The 25,619-nt window shown below is 44.7% G+C and overlaps 1 protein-coding gene across 1 annotated transcript; it reads left to right on the plus strand.

Moving 5' to 3' along the window:
• The first annotated feature begins 168 nt into the window (after positions 1–168).
• On the plus strand, positions 169–25,171 carry slc25a42 (solute carrier family 25 member 42). Its single transcript, XM_029705673.1, has 8 exons — positions 169–688; positions 6,977–7,138; positions 10,836–10,950; positions 11,052–11,077; positions 11,737–11,903; positions 20,879–20,995; positions 23,116–23,267; positions 24,518–25,171. Exons 2-8 carry the CDS (start codon positions 7,055–7,057, stop codon positions 24,841–24,843), a joined length of 987 nt encoding a protein of 328 aa, XP_029561533.1. The 5' UTR covers positions 169–688; positions 6,977–7,054; the 3' UTR covers positions 24,844–25,171.
• Positions 25,172–25,619: the final 448 nt, after the last annotated feature.

The following is a 25,619-nucleotide window of genomic DNA, read 5'->3' on the forward strand; positions in this document are numbered from 1 at the left end:
CAATTTATCATCTATAAGGGGAACTCACATTCTGAAAATAGAGACATGGCACTTTGTGTTGCACATTGCAGGCAGAACATTAACTTTCAACTCTCTATATATATGTGAGCCCTCTTTTGTTATTTGCATTTTTAGTTTCAAAATTCATAGAAGACTCACAAAAACTCAGATTCCCAACAAAAGCTTTTCGTTTATTACGTTAACGCCCCTCAAACGGACCTATCGAAGCATCCGCCACCTCCCAATGACTTCACTTCCCACTATCCCACCGCACTCGCCCTTGCGAAGCTTGCTACTAGCGGTGTCACAGCAGATACAAAACAGCATGGAAGGTGACAGTTACTAAAGTCATAGTTGGGGCAATGAAACAGAAAATAATGTTACAGACAGTGCCTCCAGGATCTGAAGACGTTAGCGACACGAAAGTGTTCAACTTTCAAGAGTTTTATATTCAAAACGTGGACACACTTTGAACATTGACGTGACAGATCGCTATTTAGCTAGCTTGCTAACCCTGCTAGCTAAGTTATTTTGGTGTGCAGAATCAATTCGATAGCTGTCGCTAAACTCAAGAACGGCGTAGGGTGGAGACAGGCTGCCAACTGAATATTTAAATAAAACGTCTCAATTAATTAAAAAAATAAGGAAACCCGGAAGGATCCACAGGGGGTGCTAGGATATCGACAAGGTAAGATATCAATGCTTGTGTAACTTCTTATAAAATGAACAACCAGTTGAACCAGTGTCGGCATAGAAGGGAACGGGTCTCCTGCTATGCCCAGATGCTGTTTCAACAACCAGTAGCTAGCTAACATTATCTGCAGTGCGTATATATAGGTTAGTTACCCTGGCTAGTCACTAGTTAAGATGTCTAGTTTGCTAGCATACATGTAGCGATGACACTCCAGCAATAGAAAAGTTGTCCCTCTGTCAACTTCTGGTGCCTTTGTCACTGTGTGCAGCCACTTGTCCAATGTCACTGTTATTTTGTGTGTATATATAGATATATATATCTCTGATCTGGAAGAAGATAGAAATCCTAGCTAGATAATCCTTTGCTGCCTAAATATGTAACGTTTAGGTAAACATTCAGAATATCGAGGTTACATTTACTATTTACATTTACGTCATTTAGCATATGGTGTATAACCTGTTATAGGCCTATATTCCCATACATTTGGTAGGTGGGTTAGTACAGTAAGCTAGATGCAGATTGAACCCCAGATATGTGATAACAGTGCATTTGGAAAGTATTCAGACTGCTTGACTTTTTCTACATTTTGTTAAGTTACAGCCTTATTCTAAAATGGATTAAATCGTTTTTTTCCCTCATCAATCTACACACTACCCAATAATGACAAAGCAAAAACAGGTTTAGAATTTGGATTGGGAGCGTCCTGCGCAGCTATTTTCAGGTCTCTCCAGAGTTGTTTGATCTGGATCAAGTCCGGGCTCTGGCTTGGCCACTCCAGGACATTCAGAGACTTGTCCCAAAGCCACTCCTGCGTTGTCTTGGCTGTGTGCTTAGGGTTGTTGTCCTGTTGGAAGGTGAACCTTTGCTCCAGTTCGAGGTCCTGAGCGCTCTGGAGCAGGTTTTCATCAAGGATCTCTCTGTACTTTTCTCCGTTAATCTTTTCCTCAATCCTGACTAGTCTCCCAGTCCCTGCCCCTTAAAAACATTCCCACATGATGCTGCCACCACCATGTTTCACCGTAGGGATGGTGCCAGGTTTCATCCAGACGTGACGCTAGGCATTCAGGCCAAAGATTTTAATCTTGGTTTCATCAGACCAGAAAATCATGTTTCTCATGGTTTGAGAATCCTTTAGAGGCCCTTTGGCAAACTCCAAGCGGACTGTCATGTGCCTTTTACTGAGGAATGGCTTCCGTCTTGCTACTGTACCATAAAGGCCTGATTGGTGGAGAGCTGCAGAGGTGGTTGTGCTTCTGGAAGGTTCTCCCATCTCCACAGAGGAACTCTGGAGCTATGTCAGAGTGACCATCAGGTTCTTGGTCACCTCCCTGACCAAGGCCCTTCTCCCCCGATTGCTCAGTTTGGCCGGGAGGCCAGCTCTAGGAAGTCTTGGTGGTTCCAAACATCTTCCATGTAAGAATGATGGAGGCCACTGTGTTCTTGGGGACCTTCAATGCTGCAGAAATATTTTGGTACCCTTCCCCATATCTGAGCCTCGACACAATCCTGTGTCAAAGCTCTACAGACAATTCCTTTGACCTCATGGCTTGGTTTTTGCTCTGACATGCACTGTCAACTGTGGGACCTTATATAGACAGGTGTGTGCCCTTTCCAAATCATGTCCAATCAATTGAATTTACCACAGGTGGACTCCAAGTTGGATGATCAATGGAAACAGGATGCACCTGAGCTCAATTTTTAATCTCATTGAAAGGGTCTGAATACTTATGTAAATAAGTTACTTCTGTTTTTTATTTCATACAAATTTGCCAAAATGTGTAACAAACTGGTTTTGCTTTGTCATTATGGGGTTGTGTGTGTGTGTGTGTGTGTGTGTGTGTGTGTGTGTGTGTGTGTGTGTGTGTGTGTGTGTGTATTGATGAGTATTTAATTATTTTCAGAATAAGGCTGTAAAGTAACAAAATGTGGAGAAGGGGTCTGAATACTTTCTGAATGCACTGTATGTTTCCGTTTCTGGGATTTACACGTTAACTTATACAAAACGCTGCCATAGATGTTTCAACTAACTTGCTCTTGGCGATACTGTCTAGGTTCTCAATTCGGGGGGAAAAGGTATCTTTTATAAATGTCCGTGTCCAGTTGCAGAAATGACCATGTCCACTCTACGAGAACTCAAAGATATTAAATCTATGTTTTGTATGGAGTGTGCCTCACTGCCGCGTCATATAGAAACGACTAGTTCCTGCAAAGATGCTGGGAAATCCTAGATGTGAGGCAGCTAAGATGGTGAGGAACCTCCTTGCGTGGTACAAAGCATTAGGACAGGGAATTGACAGGGACTTCACGATACTTAGTTGCCGATAGGATATGTATAGCAATTTGATACTGTGATGTGATTGCAATTTGATGTTCCAAACATATTGCTCACCATATGTCTGCTGCAGAGAGACGAGAGAGAGCCAGGAGAATGAGTTTTAGGTCTGGGATCAGCTCTTTCTACTACAGCAGGCCTAGACTAGTTTGGGGAATAGTCTACTGTACCAACACACCTACCCATGGAAGTCCAATTAAATTGCTATTTTTAAAGGATTACTTAGAAATAATTGAGTAAAAATACAGTACTCCATTGTGACTGATGTGTATGTTCACGACATGTAGCGTGACAACCCATGAATATGTTCCGCAGGTCTTCTGTTGTCATGGCAGAATGCAGCTGAAACGGCACATTTCATGACTCAGGAGCATACACATCAAACAAAAACGTGGTGACGGACAGGATGGGGCTATTTTTATTTATTTATTTCACCTTTATTTAACCAGGTAGGCTAGTTCACCTTTATTTAACCAGGTAGGCTAGTTGAGAACAAGTTCTCATTTGCAACGGCGACCTGGCCAAGATAAAGCATAGCAATTCGACACATACAACAACAGAGTTACACATGGAATAAACAAAACATACAGTCAATAATACAGTAGAACAAAAATAAACAAAGTCTATATACAGTGAGTGCAAATGAGGTAAGATAATAGAGGTAAGGCAATAAATAGGCCATGGTGGCGAAGTAATTACAATATAGCAATTAAACACTGGAATGGTATATGTGCAGAAGATGAATGTGCAAGTAGGCATACTGGGGTGCAAAGGAGCAAGATAAATAAATACAGTATGGGGATGAGGTAGGTAGATAGATGGGCTATGTACAGGTGCAGTGATCTGTGAGCTGCTCTGACAGCTGGTGCTTAAAGCTAGTGAGGGAGATATGAGTCTCCAGCTTCAGAGATTTTTGCAGTTCATTCCAGTCATTGGCAGCAGAGAACTGGAAGGAAAGGCGGCCAAAGGAGGTGTTGACTTTGGGGATGACCAGTGAGATATACCTGCTGGAGCGCGTGCTATGAGTGGGTGCTGCTATGGTGACCAGTGAGCTGAGATAAGGCGGGGTTTTACCTAGCAGAGACTTGTAGATAACCTGTAGCCAGTGGGTTTGGCGACGAGTATGAAGCGAGGGCCGACCAACGAGAGCGTACAGGTCGCAATGGTGGGTAGTGTATGGGGCTTTGGTGACAAAACGGATGGCACTGTGATAGTCTGCATCCAGTTTGTTGAGTAGAGTGTTGGAGGCTATTTTATAGATGACATCACCGAAGTCGAGGATCGGTAGGATGGTCAGTTTTACGAGGGTGTGTTTGACAGCATGGCCTTCCCTGTAGCTCAGTTGGTAGAGCATGGTGTTTGCAACACCAGGGTTGTGGGTTCGATTCCCACGGGGGGCCAGCACAGGAAAAAAAAAAAAAAAAAAAAGTATGATATGTATGAAATTGTATGAAATGTATGCATTCACTACTGTAAGTCGCTCTGGATAAGAGCGTCTGCTAAATGACTAAAATGTAAATGTAAAAAAAATGAGTGAAGGATGCTTTGTTGCGATATAGGAAGCCAATTCTAGATTTAATTTTGGATTGGAGATGCTTAATGTGAGTCTGGAAGGAGAGTTTACAGTCTAACCAGACACCTAGGTATTTGTAGTTGTCCACGTATTCTAAGTCAGAGCCGTCCAGAGTAGTGATGCTGGACGGACGAGCAGGTGCGGGCAGTGATTGATTGAGTAGCATGCATTTAGTTTTACCTGCGTTTTAAGAGCAGTTGAAGGCCACGGAAGGAGAGTTGTATGGCATTGAAGCTCGTCTGGAGGTTAGTTAACACAGTGTCCAAAGAGGGGCCAGAAGTATACAGAATGGTGTCGTCTGCGTAGAGGTGGATCAGAGAATCACCAGCAGCAAGAGCAACATCATTGATGTATACAGAGAAGAGAGTCGGCCCGAGAATTGAACCCTGTGGCATCCCCATAGAGACTGCCAGAGGTCCGGACAACAGGCCCTCCGATTTGACATACTGAACTCTATCAGAGAAGTAGTTGGTGAACCAGGCGAGGCAATCATTTGAGAAACCAAGGCTGTCGAGTCTGCCAATAAGAATGTGGTGATTGGCCTGGTCGATGAATATGGCTGCACAGTAATGTCTCTTATCGATGGCGGTTATGATATAAGGGGTAGCAGGAAGTTTGAGAGGGAGGGTGAGGAGAGAGGGGTGGGGGCTGTTTGAGTGCTTTTTCTGCAGTTTGGTATTTGGCCATGCTGTAGGGATGCCAATATTAGTTGCCACTGACTACGCCGTCTTCCAACAGCCCCCGTTTGTTTGCTCTCTTTCTAGGCTCATCCCTCTATAATTCTCTTTTCATCCTTCATTCTCCTTGCTGTTCCTAGAAGGCGGTTCAGTCTGGGTTTCAAGAATGGGTGATTTTGCAGTGTAATGATTAATTGAAAGACCTGTAGGTTAGCCTAGATATCCTCGACAGAGATGATTTAGCTTGCTTTGGTTCTTCTCAGAGTAGGATGAGGTGGAGTCCCTCTGTGGGCATACACAGTTTATTCTGTGTCTGACTGCCAATTCCATATTTTAGTTTAGTCACACCTTTTCTTTTTTATGTGGTGCACTTTGTTCCCTTTGTTGTTTGCGACGTGACCCTGAGAGGAACAATCTAATAAAAGTGTGTGTGTGTACGCCTGCACAATATAAGAGTACCGGTAGGTGTGAGCTCTACTATTTGGTAGAGTTGTCACCAGTATCAAGACATTCAGAAGTATCGTGTCAATGTAACAAAACATGAATCTCACTTAATTTCTTGAAGAAAACAGTCCGAATGTTGTCACCTTTTGTTTATTTTGCAAATTTGGTATCATAGTATGGTGATGCTGGAATCGTGACGACCCTAGTGTATGGTGTTCTTCAGTGTCGCCTCTGCCTTGGACAGACACCTTTCACCCAGAAAGCAGCAGCAGCTTTGTGCTGTGCCAGTCCAGAGGTGCTTCTGTTGATGAAATGTTGCCCAGTAACTTATTATAGCCCTGAGATGTAGGGCAGACGGACAGAGGGGTAACTCAAGTAGCCTGTTGCTCTCAAATGTCTCTCTTCATTCTTTCAATGTTAACGCTCAGTCTGGATACATTGTGGTGGAAACTTTTAAATGTCCTTTTATTTAGTTGTCATAAACTCCACGTGAGATCTTTGTCAAAGCAGCCGTGAATGTGTAGAAAACACCATACAGCAACTTTTCTGTTGATGGCTAAATACAGGGCTAGCCTAGACCACCAACGGTGGTGTAAATACAGGGCTAGCCTAGACCACCAACGGTGGTGTAAATACAGGGCTAGCCTAGACCACCAACGGTGGTGTAAATACAGGGCTAGCCTAGACCACCAACGGTGGTGTAAATACAGGGCTAGCCTAGACCACCAACGGTGGTGTAAATACAGGGCTAGCCTAGACCACCTACGGTGGTGTAAATACAGGGCTAGCCTAGACCACCTACGGTGGTGTAAATACAGGGCTAGCCTAGACCACCTACGGTTGTGTAAATACAGGGCTAGCCTAGACCACCAACGGTTGTGTAAGGGTGGAACAGAGAGCTCTCTTTGACAGGGGCATTACTCCTGAAGGCAAAGCCTCTCACAGAGTCTTTTATTAATGTGCCCTGATTAGTTAATAATTCACTAATTGAGCTGTCGTCCATAGAGTTTCTGCTCTGTTAACCCATTCTTTGTCATGTCAATTGATCTACAGGGATTTGGAGTACTGTAGAAAATATCTGTTCAGTGGGGCATTGGTAATTGTTGTTGTGTGACCTAATTCAGTGTTGCATTTCAGCTGACAAACAGTGGCAATCAGTAGAGAGGTTGCTTGAGACAAGAATCTGCATTGACATGATCATTCATGTGTTTTCCCCTCTCTGTTTGTCCCTTGGGCCTTGCCGTTCCTTGTTTCAGGTAGTTGGCGTTGCCGCCCCCCGGTGGCCGGTGTGTATGAGGGTGGGCAGCGGCTGGTGAGCGTCGTAGTCCACGGGGATGGGGAATGGAGTCCAGCAACACCAGGCAACACCACTCACACAAGGAGAGGTGCTGCCACAGCCCTCTGACAGCCAGGCAGAGGTAAGCTGTAGTTCAATGTGTTCATTGGCTGGGGCCTGGAGTTTTGCCCCGTCTGGTCATGTGATTAGGAAAAACTCAAACTTTGGCTCCATTATTGACCCAACTTTTAATTCCAAGTCCAACCTTTGCAGGTCTACATATTGTTTTGCGTAGGGGCTAGGAGCCGGTTTGGAATAAGGCCATTTCCCCACCATAACTATAGCTTCCAATGGCTTTCCTTTGTGTGGAGGAAGGTCATGCCTTAACCTGGACAAGATAATACTTTTTTCCTGACTAAAAACAATTTCTTAATGCAAGACAAACAGTAGGCATTAACAAAATAACTCAAAGCCATGATATGAGGATATGCTTTGCAAAGATAGCCTATATTCTGTATTGGCTCCATTCTGCTCCTTCTCCCCCCTAGTAGCGTGCAACGAGTTTATCATATATAATATCAAGGTACAGCTGTCTGTTGTTTACAGTCAGTTCACAACATTCTAGGAGCGATTTAATGCCAGTGAGACTTCTATGTTCAAACAGGGCCACATTCTTCTGTCTTGTTTTTCTGCTATTGACTTCTTGTCAGTACTTATTTTATTTTATGACTCATCGTCAGGGCTGGCTATCTTTTCTCGTCTCACACACACACACACACACACAGTCGACACACACTGGCCTATTTCCCAGTCTCTCTTACTTTTTCCACTTGAGTGTGTTTGTTTGTTCTTACATTGGCCGCTGTGCGAGATGTCTCAGGAATAGAGTGAATGAGGACAGAGGAGAGGAGCAGTGGGATGAGCTGAGCCAGTCCATTCAACTGGACAGACAGCCTCCCCCAGTCCTTCCCTCTTTTCTTTTATTTCTCTCTATTTTTCCTTCTTTCTGTGGCTCTCTCTCTCTCGGCTCTCTCTCGGCTCTCTCTCGGCTCTCTCTCGGCTCTCTCTCGGCTCTCTCTCGGCTCTCTCTCGGCTCTCTCTCGGCTCTCTCTCGGCTCTCTCTCGGCTCTCTCTCGGCTCTCTCTCGGCTCTCTCTCGGCTCTCTCTCGGCTCTCTCTCGGCTCTCTCTCTCTCGGCTCTCTCTCTCTCTCGGCTCTCTCTCTCTCTCGGCTCTCTCTCTCTCTCGGCTCTCTCTCTCTCTCGGCTCTCTCTCTCTCGGCTCTCTCTCTCTCGGCTCTCTCTCTCTCGGCTCTCTCTCTCTCGGCTCTCTCTCTCTCGGCTCTCTCTCGGCCCTCTCTCTCTCGGCTCTCTCTCTCTCTCTCGGCTCTCTCTCGTCTCTCTTCACTCTCGGCTCTCTCTCGTCTCTCTTCACTCTCGGCTCTCTCTCGGCTCTCTTCACTCTCGGCTCTCTCTCTCTCTCTCGGCTCTCTCTCTCTCTCGGCTCTCTCTCTCTCGGCTCTCTCTCTCTCTCTCTCTCTCTCTCTCTCGGCTCTCTCTCTCTCTCTCTCGGCTCTCTCTCTCTCTCGCTCTCTCTCGGCTCTCTCTCTCGGCTCTCTCTCTCGGCTCTCTCTCTCGGCTCTCTCTCTCGGCTCTCTCTCTCGGCTCTCTCTCTCGGCTCTCTCTCGGCTCTCTCTCGGCTCTCTCTCGGCTCTCTCGGCTCTCTCGGCTCTCTCTCGGCTCTCTCTCGGCTCTCTCTCTCTCTCGGCTCTCTCTCTCTCTCGGCTCTCTCTCTCTCTCGTCTCTCTCTTTCACTCTCGGCTCTCTTTCACTCTCGGCTCTCTTTCACTCTCGGCTCTCTTTCACTCTCGGCTCTCTCTCGGCTCTCTCTCGGCTCTCTCTCGGCTCTCTCTCTCTCTCTCGGCTCTCTCTCGGCTCTCTCTCTCTCGGCTCTCTCTCGGCTCTCTCTCTCTCGTCTCTCTCTCTGTCTCTCTTCACTCTCGGCTCTCTTTCACTCTCGGCTCTCTTTCACTCTCGGCTCTCTTTCACTCTCGGCTCTCTTTCACTCTCTTTCACTCTCTCTGCTCTCTCTGCTCTCTCTGCTCTCTCTGCTCTCTCTAGTCTCTTCACTCTCTTCACTCTCTCGCTCTCTCTCACACTCAGTCTCTCACTCTCTGCTCTCTCACACTCACTCTCTCACTGCTCACTCACTCACTCACTCACTCTGCTCTCGCTGGCAGATCTTTAGATGGCAAAACGGCATTACCATCAGTCCGGTGCTTCAAAGCCTGTGTGGTGAACAAATAGTGTTCCCCAAACCGTTTGCTCCTATAAGAATAGTCCTGTATGCTTAGCTGGGTCGGTCTCTAACCAAGTCTGGGCCCATTTCTGCCTTATGCAAGCCAAGTTTAATGATCTACTGCAACTCAAACAAGGCTTGGCTTAACTCGGGACAGGCTTGGCTTAACTCGGGACAGGCTTGGCTTAACTCGGGACAGGCTTGGCTTAACTCGGGACAGGCTTGGCTTAACTCGGGACAGGCTTGGCTTAACTCGGGACAGGCTAGGGACAGGCTTGGCTTAACTCGGGACAGGCTAGGGACAGGCTTGGGTTAGCTAGGGAGAGGCTAGGGACAGGCTTGGCTTAACTCGGGACAGGCTAGGGACAGGCTTGGGTTAGCTAGGGAGAGGCTTTGGACAGGCTTGGGTTAACTCGGGACAGGCTTGGGTTAACTTGGGACAGGCTTGGGCTAACTCGGGACAGGCTTGGGCTAACTCGGGACAGGCTTGGGCTAACTCGGGACAGGCTTGGGCTAACTCGGGACAGGCTTGGGCTAACTCGGGACAGGCTTGGGCTAACTCGGGACAGGCTTGGGCTAACTCGGGACAGGCTTGGGTTAACTCGGGACAGGCTTGGGCTAACTCGGGACAGGCTTGGGCTAACTCGGGACAGGCTTGGGCTAACTCGGGACAGGCTTGGGCTAACTCGGGACAGGCTTGGGCTAACTCGGGACAGGCTAGGGCTAACTCGGGACAGGCTAGGGCTAACTCGGGACAGGCTAGGGCTAACTCGGGACAGGCTTGGGCTAACTCGGGACAGGCTTGGGCTAACTCGGGACAGGCTTGGGCTAACTCGGGACAGGCTTGGGCTAACTCGGGACAGGCTTGGGCTAACTCGGGCTAACTCGGGACAGGCTAGGGCTAACTCGGGACAGGCTTGGGTTTTGCTAGGGAGAGGCTTGGGTTTTGCTAGGGAGAGGCTTGGGTTTTGCTAGGGAGAGGCTTGGGTTTTGCTAGGGAGAGGCTTGGGTTTTGCTAGGGAGAGGCTTGGGTTTTGCTAGGGAGAGGCTTGGGTTTTGCTAGGGAGAGGCTTGGGTTTTGCTAGGGAGAGGCTGTGGAACCAGGCCTGGTCTGCTCTCCTGCATGTAGGGACATTAAGTTGGATAACTACATTATGACAGGGAGGAGTGGCGTGCAGACTTGGAATAACCCCATGAAACAGCCTGAAGGTGTTTGGACTTGCTGAGTTATGACATGTGTTTTTTAAAATGTTAACAAGATGCCTGTTTTGTTTTAGTTTAGAATGAATCAATCAATGCACTCCCAGGCAGGGAAATGTTGTTGATCTCATTAAATCTAAATAAATCTTAATCTTCCTTAAATCTTCTTTTTCCACCGACTCAGTCATATACATTGTTTTGTATGGAAACTCTTACTACTTATTCATAGGCCTACATGAACTACTTATGCATAATGTCTTTGTTTTTGTTAGTAGTTATCAATTGATTGACCCCTTTTGGTCATGTTTGTCCCCTCCTGCTCTCCATCCATCTGTCTGTGCAGGGTCTGAAGCCCCAGACACGGTCTGTGGTTAACTCCCTCCTCTCAGGGGCCTTAGCTGGAGCCTTGGCCAAAACCGCTGTGGCCCCGCTGGATAGAACCAAGATAATCTTCCAAGGTAGGCAGCAACACTTCTCACATGCTTTTGGAATAGTGAGGAATCAATAATTTTTATTTTCAATGTCATACATTTTTGTCTATTTATTTCCTTCATTGTAGTGTCCTCAGCAAGATTCTCTGCCAAGGTGAGTTGTTTGACCGATGTACTGTGTAAAATTGATTTGATGATGATTCATGATTCACCCAGTGGTGTAAAGTACTTAAGTAAAAATACTTTAAAGTACTACTTAAGTAGTTTTTTGGTGTATCTGTACTTTACTTTACTTTGACTACTTTTACTTCACTACATTCCTAAATAAAATATTGTACTTTTTACTCCATACATTTTCCCTGACACCCAAAAGTACTCGTTACATTTTAAATGCTTAGCAGAACAGGAAAATAGTCAAATTCACGCACTTATCAACCGAACATTCCTGGTCATCCCTGCTGCCTCTGATCTGGCACACTCAACTAAACACACATGCTTCGTTTGTAAATGATGTCTGAATGTTGTGTGGCCGTGGCTTTCCGTAAATAAAAAACAACAACAAGAAAATGGTGCCATCTGGTTTGCTTACTAAAAGGAATTTTAAATTTATTTTTACTTTTGATTCTTAAGTATATTTTAAACCAATTACTTTTAGTAAAATTCTACTTGAGTAAAAGTCTATCTTTACTTTTACTCAAGTATGACAGTTGGGTACTTTTTCCATCACTGCATTCACCTTTGTGATGATGGCGATACTGTTGATAATGATGAAGATGTTGTTTATGATGATGAGACCCCATGCTGTTGGTCCAGGAGGCGTACAGGTTGATCTATCGGACCTACCTGAAGGATGGCTTCCTCAGCCTGTGGCGGGGAAACTCTGCCACCATGGTACGGGTCATCCCCTACGCTGCCATCCAGTTCTGTGCTCACGAGCAGTACAAGAGACTACTGGGAGGATACTTCGGCTTCCAGGGCAAGTGAGTAACCATCCATATATAAACTAATCTAGTCCAGAGGCTAGGTTCCTGCCTAATAGGGAATAAGATATTCTTAGAGAATCCTTACGGAGAATGCTAAATGTTTTATCCATTCTTCTAGCAAGAAAAGTAGCGAGCGCATTGTGGCATCATCTGCTGACTATTTTAGAGAATTGTGTTCTCAACGGAGGTGCCAAATTTCGTTCCGTAATATGGAGTATTACTCTTTGGTCATATCTCCAATATTATTTGGAATCTCATCACAAAATCGTACATATAAGTGTCCAGGCAATGTTGTTCTGCACTAATATGGCTGTTGACTGAGGTTTAAACAAGCATCTAAGCCTGATTTATCTACTCTTTCTAACAATTGTGTAATTCATAAACATAAACAACTTAGCTATTGAAATGCAAGCAGCAGGTGATAAGACCAGTTGCAGAATGCATTACAATACCAAAACATAACAAGTCAACCCTACCGACATGGTTGTAATACATTCAGCAGTACTATTTATATGAACCTACTGGACCTCCTTAGCACAAACAAACAAGAATATGAAACAAAGTTTGTTCACTTTATTAAAAATGATGAGGATTGTGATTAGTCTAGATAGAACCGCATTTGTTAATCCTGGTCCTGGGGACCCAAAGGGGTGCACATTTTTGCCCTAGCACTACACAGCAAATTAAACTATTCAACTTATCAACAAGCAAGGCTTGATATTACTTTTTTTACCACTTGCCCCTATGTAACACCATTTTCACATCATTGTGTGATGCAAGGATGCCACTTTACAAAATGCATTACTATTCTTCTACCATAGAGAATCAGACATTGGCTTCTTTGCATACTCAAGCTTGTCTCAAAATACAACAATTTCCTTTTTAAGGCTCTCCTGGAGGATGGTTGGTCACCCTTGGTACCCTATACAATATTGCAACATTGCAATTACAACCAAATACTTTTTATGTCTTCATAAAATAATTCTCTCCAAGGCTCGAAATCAAGGATGTCCCGTCATCTATGGGACGATAAAAAAAAATGTCTACGGTTCAAAACAGACTCCGGGACAGTTCTAGAAAAGACAAATCCAGACAGTTTAGCTCAACAATGCACAAGTGTTTCAAAATTCAATTGTCGGGATAATACAATGTTCAAAAGTGTACAGCGTGCTTGAGCGTTTTCATGTAACATCGACAAAGAACAATCACAGACCAAGCATGCCCACTGACTGGTCTCAGTTCCAGGTGCAACGCACGCACACCTGGAACTGAAGCTAGTCACTGGGCATGCCCAGTCTGTAGGTGTTCTTCCACCAGCGCAGATGGCCATGAGTGTTGTGGAGCTCATTATACACCACCTTCACACTGTGAGAGGGAGAAAAGGGGTAGAGAGAAAGATGGGGAGAAGGGGGAGAGAGGTGGAATTAGAGATCAGGGCATGACAGAAATGACCAGTGAACGATGAGATAAAGAAAGACCACTCACATCCACACACACCCTCCTAGTAAAGGTCTGCCTGTAGGTGTAGCCTATCTCTCATTGTTGGTGACGTCCATTGCAGATTATTGCTGATCCTCTCCGCCTGTGATTCGTCAAAGACTCTATCTCCTCCATGAGACTCATATCTCCCTCACTAGCTTTAAGCACCAGCTGTCAGAGCAGCTCACAGATCACTGCACCTGTACATAGATGGGCTGTTTACAGATGGGCTATCGACCTCATCCCCATACTGTATTTATTTATCTTGCTCCTTTGCACCCCAGTATCTCTACTTGCACATTCATCTTCTGCACATCTACCATTCCAGTGTTTAATTGCTATATTGTAATTACTTCGCCACCATGGCCTATTTATTGCCTTACCTCTCTTATCTTACCTCATTTGCACTCACTGTATATATACTTTTTGTTTTCTTTTGTTCTACTGTATTATTGACTGTATGTTTTGTTTATTCCATGTGTAACTCTGTGTTGTTGTATGTGTCGAATTGCTATGCTTTATCTTGGCCAGGTCGCAGTTGTAAATGAGAACTTGTTCTCAACTAGCCTACCTAGTTAAATAAAGGTGAACTAGCCTACCTGGTTAAATAAAGGTGAACTAGCCTACCTGGTTAAATAAAGGTGAATAAATAAATAAATGTAGCAAGGGTTGTAGCGAGTCAGATCCTCCAGAACCTTCTCAAAACGGGCTCACACCTGGGGGTGTCGCACAGGAGGGAGATGAACACATTACACACACCCGTATGCATAGATAAAGGCAGGTTTCCAGTAGAACATCGTGATATTACAATGTTGAGAAAAGGGTAAATCTGTAATTACTTCGATTGGGGTTGAACTGTCTTTTCAAATGTGTTGGTGGATATATCTACACTGCCAGAAACAAATAATACTTTGTATATGATAGACATTTAATCATAGGACTGGATGGTTTCAAATACTAACGTTAATTAGCTAGCTAGTTATTCTACTCATCAAGGCCTTTTAAAATAGGAAGTCAATGCTGCTGTTTACAGCTAGTGTTAGACAACAAGCTAGGAATTGTAATGTCCCTCTGGTTGATAACGTTAACTAGCTAGGCCAAAGCAATGTACAGTCGTGGCCAAAAGTTTTGAGAATGACACAAATATTAATTTTCACAAAGTCTGCTGCCTCAGTTTGTATGATGGCAATTTGCAAATACTCCAGAATGTTATGAAGAGTGATCAGATGAATTGCAATTAATTGCAAAGTCCCTCTTTGCCATGCAAATGAACTAAATCCCCCCAAAAACATTTCCACTGCATTTCAGCCCTGCCACAAAAGGACCAGCTGACATCATGTCAGTGATTCTCTCGTTAACACAGGTCTGAGTGTTGACGTGGACAAGGCTGGAGATCACTCTGTCATGCTGATTGAGTTTGAATAACAGACCGGAAGCTTAAAAAGGAGGGTGGTGCTTGGAGTCATTGTTCTTCCTCTGTCAGCCATGGTTACCTGCAAGGAAACACGTGCCGTCATCATTGCTTTGCACAAAAAGGGCTTCACAGGCAAGGATGTTGCTGCCAGTAAGATTGCACCTAAATCAACCATTTAACGGATCATCAAGAACTTCAAGGAGAGCGGTTCAACTGTTGTGAAGAAGGCTTCAGGGCGCGCAAGAAAGTCCAACAAGCGCCAGGACCGTCTCCTAAAGTTGATTCAGCTGCGGGATTGGGGCACCACCAGAACAGAGCTTGCTCAGCAATGGTAGCAGGCATCTGCACGCACAGTGAGGCGAAGACTTTTGGAGGATGGCCTGGTGTCAAGAAGGGCAGCAAAGAAGCCACTTCTCTCCAGGAAAAACATCAGGGACATACTGATATTCTGCAAAAGGTACAGGAATTGGACTGCTGAGGACTGGGGTAAAGTCATTTTCTCTGAATCCCCTTTCCGATTGTTTGGGGCATCCGGAAAAAACCTTGTCCGGAGAAGACATGGTGAGCGCTACCATCAGTCCTGTGTCATGCCAACAGTAAAGCATCCTGAGACCATTCATGTGTGGGGTTGCTTCTCAGCCAAGGGAGTAGGCTCACTCACAATTTTGCCTAAGATCCTCCAAGAGCAACTTCTCCCAACCATCCAGGAACAGTTTGGTGACGAACAATGCCTTTCCAGCATGATGGAGCACGAATAGGCTGCCATCAGTCAGGATGTGGCCCAGAAGTTAATTGACAGCATGCCAGGGCGAATTGCAGAGGTCTTGAAAAAGAAGGGTCAACACAATATTGACTCTTTGCATCAACTTCATGTAATTGTCAATAAATGCCTTTGACACTTATGAAATGCTTGTAATTATACTTCAGTATTCCATAGTAACATCTGACAAAAATATCTAAAGACACTGATGCAGCAAAGTTTGTGGAAATAAATATTTGTGTCATTCTCAAAACCTTTGGCCACGACTGTATAGCCAGATGTAGTCATGAATAGCTAGCTAAGTAACTGGCTAGGTAGCTAACGTTATAACTTTTAGGAACTAGACCAAGATGTGTTCGCTGACAGGAAAACTATTATTGGTAACATCATCTAACAGGATAGCCTCTTTGCTTTGGGAGGACGGTACACATTGGTGTATCCATTGTGTACAGGTCTCCCAGAGCGAAAAGGCTACTAGCAGAAGGAATGCAATGCTAACATGGTTAATGTTAATTGTTAACGGTGTCACACTGCTGAAGATCACAAGTCTCTAGCTAGCCAGCTAGATACAGTGCATTCGGAAAGTATTCAGACCCCTTCACATTTTGTTACATTACAGCCTTATTCTAAAATGAATTTAAAAAATGATAATTATCATCAATCTGTACACAATACCCCATAATGACTCCCCCATTTTGCAAATGTATTAAAAATAAAATACATGTCTTATTTACATAAGTATTTAGACCTTTTGCTTTGAGACTTGAAATTAAGCTCAGGTGCATCCTGTTTCTATTGATCATCCTTGAGATGTTTCAACTTGATTGGAGTCCACCTTTGGTAAATTCAATTGATTGGACATGATTTGGAAAGGCACACACCTGTCTATATAAGGTCCACTTTTGAAAGTTAATGTCAGAGTAAAAACCAAGCCATGAGGTCGAAGGAATTGTCCGTAGAGCTACGAGACAGGATTGTGTCGAGGCACAGATCTGGGGAAGGGTACCAAAATAATTCTGCACCATTGAAGGTCCCCAAGAATACAGTGGCCTCCATCATTCTTAAATGGAAGAAATTTGGAACCACCAAGACTCTTCCTAGAGCTGGCCGGCAGGCCAAACTGAGCAATCGGGGGAGAAGGGCTTTGGTCAGGGAGGTGACCTGCTAACTGTTCCAAATGGATGAACTGAATTTGGTAAAAGGGCTTTTATGTACTCTGCACTAGAGGTCGACCGATTAATCGGAATGGCCGATTTAATTAGGGCCGATTTCAAGTTTTCATAACAATCGGTAATCGGTATTTTTGGCAACCGATTTTCCTATATTTTTATTTATTTTTGTATTTTATACATACATACATACGTACATACGTACATACGTGTGTGTGTGTGTATATATATATGTATGTGTGTGTGTATATATATATATGTATATATGTATTTTTTATTTTTTTACACCTTTATTTAACTAGGCAAGTCAGTTAAAGAACACATTCTGATTTTCAATGACGGCCTAGAAACGGTGGGTTAACTGCCTTGTTCAGGGGCAGAACGACAGATTTTTACCTTGTCAGCTTGGGGATGCAACCTTACGTTAACTAACCCAACGCTCTAACCACCTGCTTTACGTTGCCAAGGTAAGTTGCTAGCTAGCATTAAACTTATCTTATAAAAAAAAACAATCAATCAATCATAAACACTAGTTAACTACACATGGTTGATGATATTACTAGTTTATCTAGCCTGTCCTGCTTTGCATATAATCGATGTGGTGCGCATTCGCGAAAAAGGACTTTCTTTGCTCCGACGTGTACCTAACCATAAACATCAATGCCTTTCTTAAAATCAATACACAAGTATATATTTTTAAACCTGCATATTTAGTTAATATTGCCTGCTAACATGAATTTCTTTTAAGTAGGGAAAATGTGTCACTTCTCTTGCAAACAGAGTCAGGGTATATGCAGCAGTTTGGGCCGCCTGGCTCATTGCGAACTGTGAAGACTATTTCTTCCTAACAAAGACAGCCGACTTCGCCAAACGGGGATGATTTAACAAAAGCGCATTTGCGAAAAAAGCACAATCGTTGCACGAATGTACCTAACCATAAACATCAATGCCTTTCTTAAAATCGATACACAGAAGTATATATTTTTAAACCTGCATATTTAGCTAAAAGAAATCCAGGTTAGCAGGCAATATTAACCAGGTGAAATTGTGTCAGTTCTCTTGTGTTCGTTGCAAGCAGAATCAGGGTGTACAGAATCTGGCTTGTTGCGAACTAATTTGCCAGAATTTTACGGAACTATGAAATAACATTGTAGGTTGTGCGATGTAACAGGAATATTTAGACTTATGGATGCCACCCGTTAGATAAAATACGGAACGGTTCCGTATGTCACTAAAAGAATAATGTTTTCGAAATGATAGTTTCCGGATTTGACCATATTAATGACCTAAGGTTTATTATATTATAGTTAAGTCTATGATTTGATATTTGATAGAGCAGTCTGACTGAGCGGTGGTAGGCAGCAGCAGGCTCGTAATAGTCAAAGGTATATGGTTTAGAGAGAAATAGTCGACGCGTCATAATTCCTGTAATAACTTGCGGCTGAACTTGAAAGGGGTTCCTTCGTTATTTTACCGTTCATGTCTTCCATAGAGAATGTCTTGATCTACTTCAAATAAGGTCTGTGTTTTGTGCTTAAACCGCCTCTGCGTTTTGATACCCGTGTAAATCTCACTAGGTAACATTTGTCAACATATTTTAATAAATCCACTCTACCAAAAACATTATCTTCACTTATATTGATCAGAGTTATATCCTATGGATATCTACACAGTTATAAAATTGGCAAGGTGGTGTAAGCCTAAACCTAACACAGACCTTATTTTAAGTTAATCTAAAAATATCCTATGGAATAAATGAAGGAACCGCTTTTCAGATTTTGCTAGGTGTCATGGGAATTGTGACTCGCATTTTGGTAGTCAATTCTTACCATGCCCATTATTAAAATAGGATTTCCTGCATATAGAAATTACAGTTTTTGTTTTCAGCATTCATCACAGGTAACTTAAACTCTATTTTTATTATTCAAACAGTTGAGAGTATTTGTCTCCTAAGCAGACTCTTCAGTATCGTTGTCACTTCAGAGCTGTGTGTTTGTGTGTGTGTATATACATAAAATAAAAAAAAATCATAATAATAATAGTCGGCCGATTAATCGGTATCGGCTTTTTTGCCCACCCAATAATCGGTACCGGTATCGGCGCTGAAAAATCATAATCGGTCGACCTCTACTCTGCACCATCAGCTTGGAACGCCTTACAAAAAATGTTGTAAACTGGAAGAACTTGTCCCAATTGTTGTTTTTAAATCATTGATGAAGGATTTTGAGGCTATTCCTTGACCTGTCAATCTTTTTAATTTGCTGTTTTATGATTTCGTTACACTCCTGTGATTTCTATGGTTTTTACTAGATTACTTGTAGTTTTTCATGTTGTCTGTCTAATTATTAATAACGTGGTGCTGCCTATCTTGACCAGGATGCTCTTGAAAATTTCAAATCTTAATGAGCCCTTCCTGGTTAAATAAAATAAATACAAATATTTTGGGTTCTGATTGGGTATGACAATTGGACTAAGCTCATTAGACATTTATTATGTAAGTTATATTCTTCAAGAATTAATGGGTGGGCGTGTGTAGATCATTTAAAAGTCATAATTAATGACGCAATCACAGATTGACCCTTTAAAAACTTAAATTGAGTACAGGCTTAACTGAATGACAACCGAGTCCAAATATAATAAGGAATTTTATTAAATAGTTTTGGTTAGGCCTCGTCTCCGAGCAATGCTTCCCAGAGCCAGATGCTGATGATAGGTGCCCAATGCTGGGCAGCAGGCATCGAAACTCCCATGTCCGGGGAAAGGAGTTCCAATGACGGGCCTTAAGGTTATTATGCCGGTGGTGGTGGAAGGTTGTTGGAAGACTGTTGCTTTAAAACAACAAGTGGGAGACACAAGGTAGGAGGAGTATTTATATCTCAACTCAAGAGTCATGCCCATTGGTTGAAAGAAAGGATGGTGATTATTCACGAATGAGCCAATAGGTTAATCAGCAACCGTGGTGGAATTGCCTTGCTCATAGGCTGAAGTTTAATAGGCGAATTACATTCTTGCTAATAGGAAAAAAGGAAGAGCGATGTGGCGCTGATCTTGTGAGGTAACATTGACACTATCCTATAAATACCTTCCATGCTGATGAGTGAGATAAGAAGCGATGTGAATTATGAGTTTACTAGATTAATGAAAAGTGGCTATCCATTTAGACCAGCCGTACTGACTGAACATTCATAACTAAACTACCGTTCAACAGTTTGGGGTTACTTAGAAATGTCCTTGTTTTGAAAGAAAAGCAATTTTTTTTTGGTCCATTAAAATAACATCAAATTGATCAGAAATACAGTATAGACATTGTTAATGTTGTAAATGACTATTGTAGCTGGAAACGGCTGATTTTAAATGGAATATCTACATAGGCGTTCAGAGGCCCATTATCAGCAACCATCACTCCTGTGTTCCAATGGAACGTTGTTAGCTAATCCAAGTTTATCATTTTAAAAGGCTAATTGATCATTAGAAAACCCTTTTGCAATTATGTTAGCACAGCTAAAAACAGTTGTTCTGATTTGATTTAAGATGCAATAAAACTGGCCTTCTTTAGACTAGTTGAGTATCTGGAGCATCTGCATTTGTGGGTTCGATTACAGGCTCAAAATGGCTAGAACAAAGACCTTTCTTCTGAAACTCGTCAGTCTATTCTTGTTCTGAGAAATGAAGGCTATTCCATGTGAGAAATTGCCAAGAAACTGAAGATCTCGTACAACGTTGTGTACTACTCCCTTCACAGAACAGCTCAAACTGGCTCTAATCAGAATAGAAAGAGTGGGAGGCCCCGGTGCACAACTGAGCAAGAGGACAAGTACATTAGTGTGTCTAGTTTGAGAAACAGACGCCTCACAAGTCCTCAAGTGGCAGATTCATTAAATAGTACGCGCAAAACACCAGTCTCAACATCAACAGTGAAGAGGCGACTCCGGGATGCTGGCCTTCTAGGCAGAGTTCCTTGGTCCAGGGTCTGTGTTCTTTTGCCCATCTTAATCTTGTCTTTTTATTGGCCAGTCTGAGATATGGCTTTTTCTTTGCAACTCTGCCTAGTGTCTGCTGTTTTTTCCAGGTTTCTTAGGCCTGGATCAGAGCCTAGGTATTCAAAGATTGTCAAATCAGGCCCTTATGTATCCTGTGTACTGTGTTCCAGAGCCCTGCCGCCGGTGCCAAGGTTACTGGCGGGTTCTATGGCCGGTACCACAGCTGCCATGCTCACCTACCCTCTGGACATGGTGCGAGCCAGGATGGCTGTCACGCCCAAGGAGATGTAAGACAACTACCCCTACCTCTGAGAACACACACACACACACACACACACACACACACAGTACATTCGGAAAGTATTCAGACCCCTTCCCTTTTTCCACATTTTATGTTACAGCCTAATTCTAAAATGTATAAAATATTTTGTTTTCCCCATCAGTTTACACACAATACCCCATAATGACAAAGTGAAAACAGGTTTTTAGACATTTTTGCACATTTATCAAAAATGATCAACAGAAATGCCTTTTTTACATTAGTATTCAGACCCTTTGCTATGAGAACCAAGAACCCGATGGTCACTCTGACGGAGCTCCAGAGTTCCTCTGTGTGTATGGGAGAACCATCCAGAAGGACAACCATCTCTGCAGCACTCCACCTATCAGGCCTTTTATGGTAGAGTGGCCAGACGGAAGTCACTCCTCAGTAAAAGGCACATGACAGCCTGCTTGGAGTTTGCCACAAGACACCACTATTTGGCCTGAATGCCAAGCGTCACGTCTGGAGGAAATTTGGCACCATCCCTACTTGGAAGCATGGTGGTTGCAGCATCATGCTGTGGGGATGTTTTTCAGCGCAGGGACTCAAATCAAATTTTATTTGTCACATGCGCTTACTTATAAGCCCTTAACCAACAATGCAGTTTTAAGAAAATAGCCCCCCCCCAAAAAAATATTTAAGCGCAGCAGTAAATAACAATGTCTGGGCTATATTCAGGGGGTACCGGTACAGAGTCAATGTGCGGGGGCACCGGTTAGTTGAGGTAATATGTACATGTAGGTAGAGTTATTAAAGTGACTGCATAGATAATAACAGAGTAGCAGCAGCGTAGAAGAGGGTGGGGGGGCGTGTGATGTACTGGGCCGTACGCACTACCCTCCATACCAGGCAGGGATGCAACCTTTCAGGATGCTCTCAATGGTGCAGCTGTAATACTATTTGAGCATCTGAGGACCCATGCCAGGGGGAATTGGCGTTGTTGTGCCCTCTTCATGACTGTCTTTGGTGTGCTTGGACCATGTTAGTTAGTTTGTTTGTTTGGTGTGGTCGCCAAGGAACTTGAAGCTCTCAACCTGCTCCACTACAGCCCGTTGATGAGAATGGGGGCGTGCTCGATCCTCCTCTTCCTCTAGTCCACAATCATCTCCATTGTCTTGATGACATTGAGGGGTTTTTGTCCTTGCACCACACGGTCAGGTCTCTGACCTCCCTATAGGCTGTCTCATTGTTTCAGTGTTACTTGCCTCGAAGCGAGCATAGAAGTTATTTAGCTCGTCTGGCAGATTTGTGTCACTGGCCAGCTCATGGCTGTGCTTCCCTTTGTAGTCTGTAACAGTTTGCAAGCCCTGCCACATTTGACGAGCGTCGGAGCCGATGTAGTACGATTCAATCTTAGTCATGTATTGATGCTTTGCCTGTTTGATGACTGGGAGATTTGTCAGGATCGAGGGAAAGATGAACGGAGCAAAGTACAGAGAGATCCTTGATGAAAACCTGCTCCAGAGCACTCAGGACCTCAGACTGGGGCGAAGGATCACCTTCCAACAGGACAACAACCCTAAGCACACAGCCAGGACAATGCAGGAGTGGCTTCATGACAAGTCTCAATGTCCTTGAGTGGCCCAGCCAGAGCCCGGACTTGAACCTGATCAAACATCTCTGGAGAGACCTGAAAATAGCTGTGCTGTGACGCTCCCCATCCAACCCGATAGAGCTTGAGAGGATCTGCAGAGAAAAATGTGAGAAACTCCCTGAATACAGGTGTGCCAAGCTTGTAGCGTCATACCCAAGAAGCCTCGAGACTGTAATCGCTGCCAAAGGTGCTTCAACACAGTACTTAGTAAAGGGTCTGAATACTTATATAAATGTGATATTTCAGTTTTTTAATACATTTACAAAATATTCTAAACCTATTTTTGCTTTGTCATTATGGGATATGGTGTGTAGATTGAGGGGGAAAAAACGATTTCATCCATTTTAGAATAAGGCTGTAACGTAACAAAATGTGGAAGAAGTCAAGGGGTCTGAATACTTTCCGAATGCACTGTACACACACACATACACACTGTTTGTGGTGCTGCGAATAACTCGCACTTTACATCCCTCTCTCTCTTCTCCCCTCAGGTACAGTAACATAATCCATGTGTTTGTGCGTATCTCTCGTGAGGAGGGTTTGAAGACGCTGTATCGTGGTTTCACCCCCACCATACTGGGCGTGGTGCCCTACGCTGGACTCAGCTTCTTCACCTACGAGACTCTCAAGAAAATGCATGCGGGTACTGCAGTGTCTCAGCTGTCTTCTCTGTCTGTCTAGTCGGTATCTAATCTGTCTAGTCTGTGTCTAGTCTGTCTCTAATCTGTCTAATCTGTCTCTCTCTGTCCTGTCTGTCTCTCTCTCTGTCCTGTCTGTCTCTCTGTCCTGTCTGTCTAGTCTGTGTCTCTCTGTCCTCTCTGTCCTCTCTATCTCTGTCTAGTCTGTATCTAATCTGTCTAGTCTGTCTATCAGCAATACAGTGCATGGCTATATGTAAATATAAGGTTTCCCACTAACATGAACCCTGTCCCACCCATCCCTGTCTCTCTTTCTGTCTCTCTCACCCTCTCCCTTTCTGTCTCTCACCCTCTCCCTCCCTCTCTCACCCTCTCCCTCCCTCTCTCACCCTCTCCCTCCCTCTCTCACCCTCTCCCTCCCTCCCTCTCTCACCCCCTCCCTCCCTCTCTCACCCCCTCCCTCCCTCTCTCACCCCCTCCCTCCCTCTCTCACCCTCCCCCTCCCTCTCTCACCCTCACCCTCCCTCTCTCACCCTCCCCCTCCCTCTCTCACCCTCTCCCTCCCTCTCTCACCCTCTCCCTCCCTCCCTCTCTCACCCTCTTTCTCACCCTCTCTCTCACCCTCCCTCTCCCACCCTCTTTCTCACCCTCTCTCTCACCCTCTCCCTCCCTCCCTCTGTCACCCTCTCCCTCCCTCTGTCACCCTCTCCCTCCCTCTGTCACCCTCTCCCTCCCTCTGTCACCCTCTCCCTCCCTCCCTCTCTCTCACCCTCTCCCTCCCTCTCTCCATCTCTCCCTCCCTCTCTCCATCTCTCACTCCCTCACACCCTCTCTCCATCTCTCACACCCTCTCTCCATCTCTCACACCCTCTCTCCATCTCTCACACCCTCTCTCCATCTCTCACACCCTCTCTCCATCTCTCACACCCTCTCTCCATCTCTCACACCCTCTCTCCATCTCTCACACCCTCTCTCCATCTCTCCTCCCTCCATCTCTCACCCTCTCCCTCCCTCCATCTCTCACCCTCTCTCCCTCCCTCCCTCCATCTCTCACCCCTCTCTCCCACCCTCTCTCCCACCCTCTCTCCCACCCTCTCTCCCACCCTCTCTCCCACCCTCTCTCCTCTCCCACCCTCTCTCCCACCCTCTCTCCCTCCATCTCCCACCCTCTCTCTCTCTCTCACTCTCACTCCCGCCCTCCCTCCATCTCTCTCTCCCTCCATCTCTCTCACCCCCTCCCTCCCTCCCTCTCCAGAGCGGAGCGGTCGCCCCCAGCCCTACTCGTACGAGAGGTTGGTGTTCGGGGCATGCGCAGGTCTCCTGGGCCAATCGGCCTCCTACCCGTTGGATGTGGTGCGGCGGCGCATGCAGACGGCGGGCGTGACGGGGCACACCTACGGCACCATCCTGGGTACCATGCGGGACATCGTGGCGGAGGAGGGCGTGGTGCGTGGCCTCTACAAGGGCCTCAGTATGAACTGGGTCAAAGGGCCCATCGCTGTGGGCATCAGCTTCACCACCTTTGACATGACACAGATCCTTCTGAAGAAGTTGTACCAGCTGAGGTATAATAACAGGTAACCAGTAGGGAGAGACTGGTGGAGGGATGGAGAAGGCAACGGCCAGGGGAGTGAAGACCATAGATAATAGCAGGACAGTCGCTCTATGATAACCTCAGCACAAACCACGTGAAGGCCAGGATGAGAAAAAAAACGTTGTCGCTTTCTAAGGTCAAGGCATGATGGATTGGGGAATGTGTGATTGAGTGATCCAGGTCAGCACTGTGGACACACACACACACACACACAGTGTGTGCAATGAATGTCTTCAACTTTGTGTATGTACATGGATGCATGAAGTCTCATAAGAGGTACATTGGGTGGATCATAATATACACTGTCATCCTGTACGTCGTGTTCAGGTGCAATATGTTCACTTATTTCAGGCTACCTGTGTGTGTGTGAGACTCTGTGTGTGAGACTGTGTGTGTGTGTGTGTGTGTGTGTGTGAGACTGTGTGTGTGTGAGAGACTGTGTGTGTGTGACTGTGACAGACAACGCACACCTTCCGGGTGTCTCTCTTGCCTTGCGTCCCTACTTGAAGAGGGGACCTTCCAACAGTCTGGATCAGATGAGTTGTTCCTATCTATCTCCTTCCACATGAGTTGGATTTGACTTTTATCACACCACAATGTACCCCCATGAGATTTAGTTTTGTTTGGTTGAGGATTTTTGTTTAATGAGTTATACCAAAGTATATACAAGAGGGGCATTGTAATTAATAATGATTTATGACTAGAGAAGATTGATATTAATAACATATTTTCTTTGGTACAGTGAAGTTCTCACCAGAAATAT

The sequence above is a fragment of the Salmo trutta genome, chromosome 21 (assembly GCF_901001165.1).
Source record: "Salmo trutta chromosome 21, fSalTru1.1, whole genome shotgun sequence".
Lineage (NCBI taxonomy): Eukaryota > Metazoa > Chordata > Actinopteri > Salmoniformes > Salmonidae > Salmo > Salmo trutta.

Coding starts and splice junctions, on each gene's coding strand:
- slc25a42 (XM_029705673.1), top strand. CDS start 7,055: ATGGGGAATGGAGTCCAGCAACACCAGGCAACACCACTCACACAAGGA. Junction 20,996..23,115: donor GCTGTCACGCCCAAGGAGAT/GTAAGACAACTA, acceptor TTCTCCCCTCAG/GTACAGTAACATAATCCATG. Junction 23,268..24,517: donor TCTCAAGAAAATGCATGCGG/GTACTGCAGTGT, acceptor CTCCCTCTCCAG/AGCGGAGCGGTCGCCCCCAG.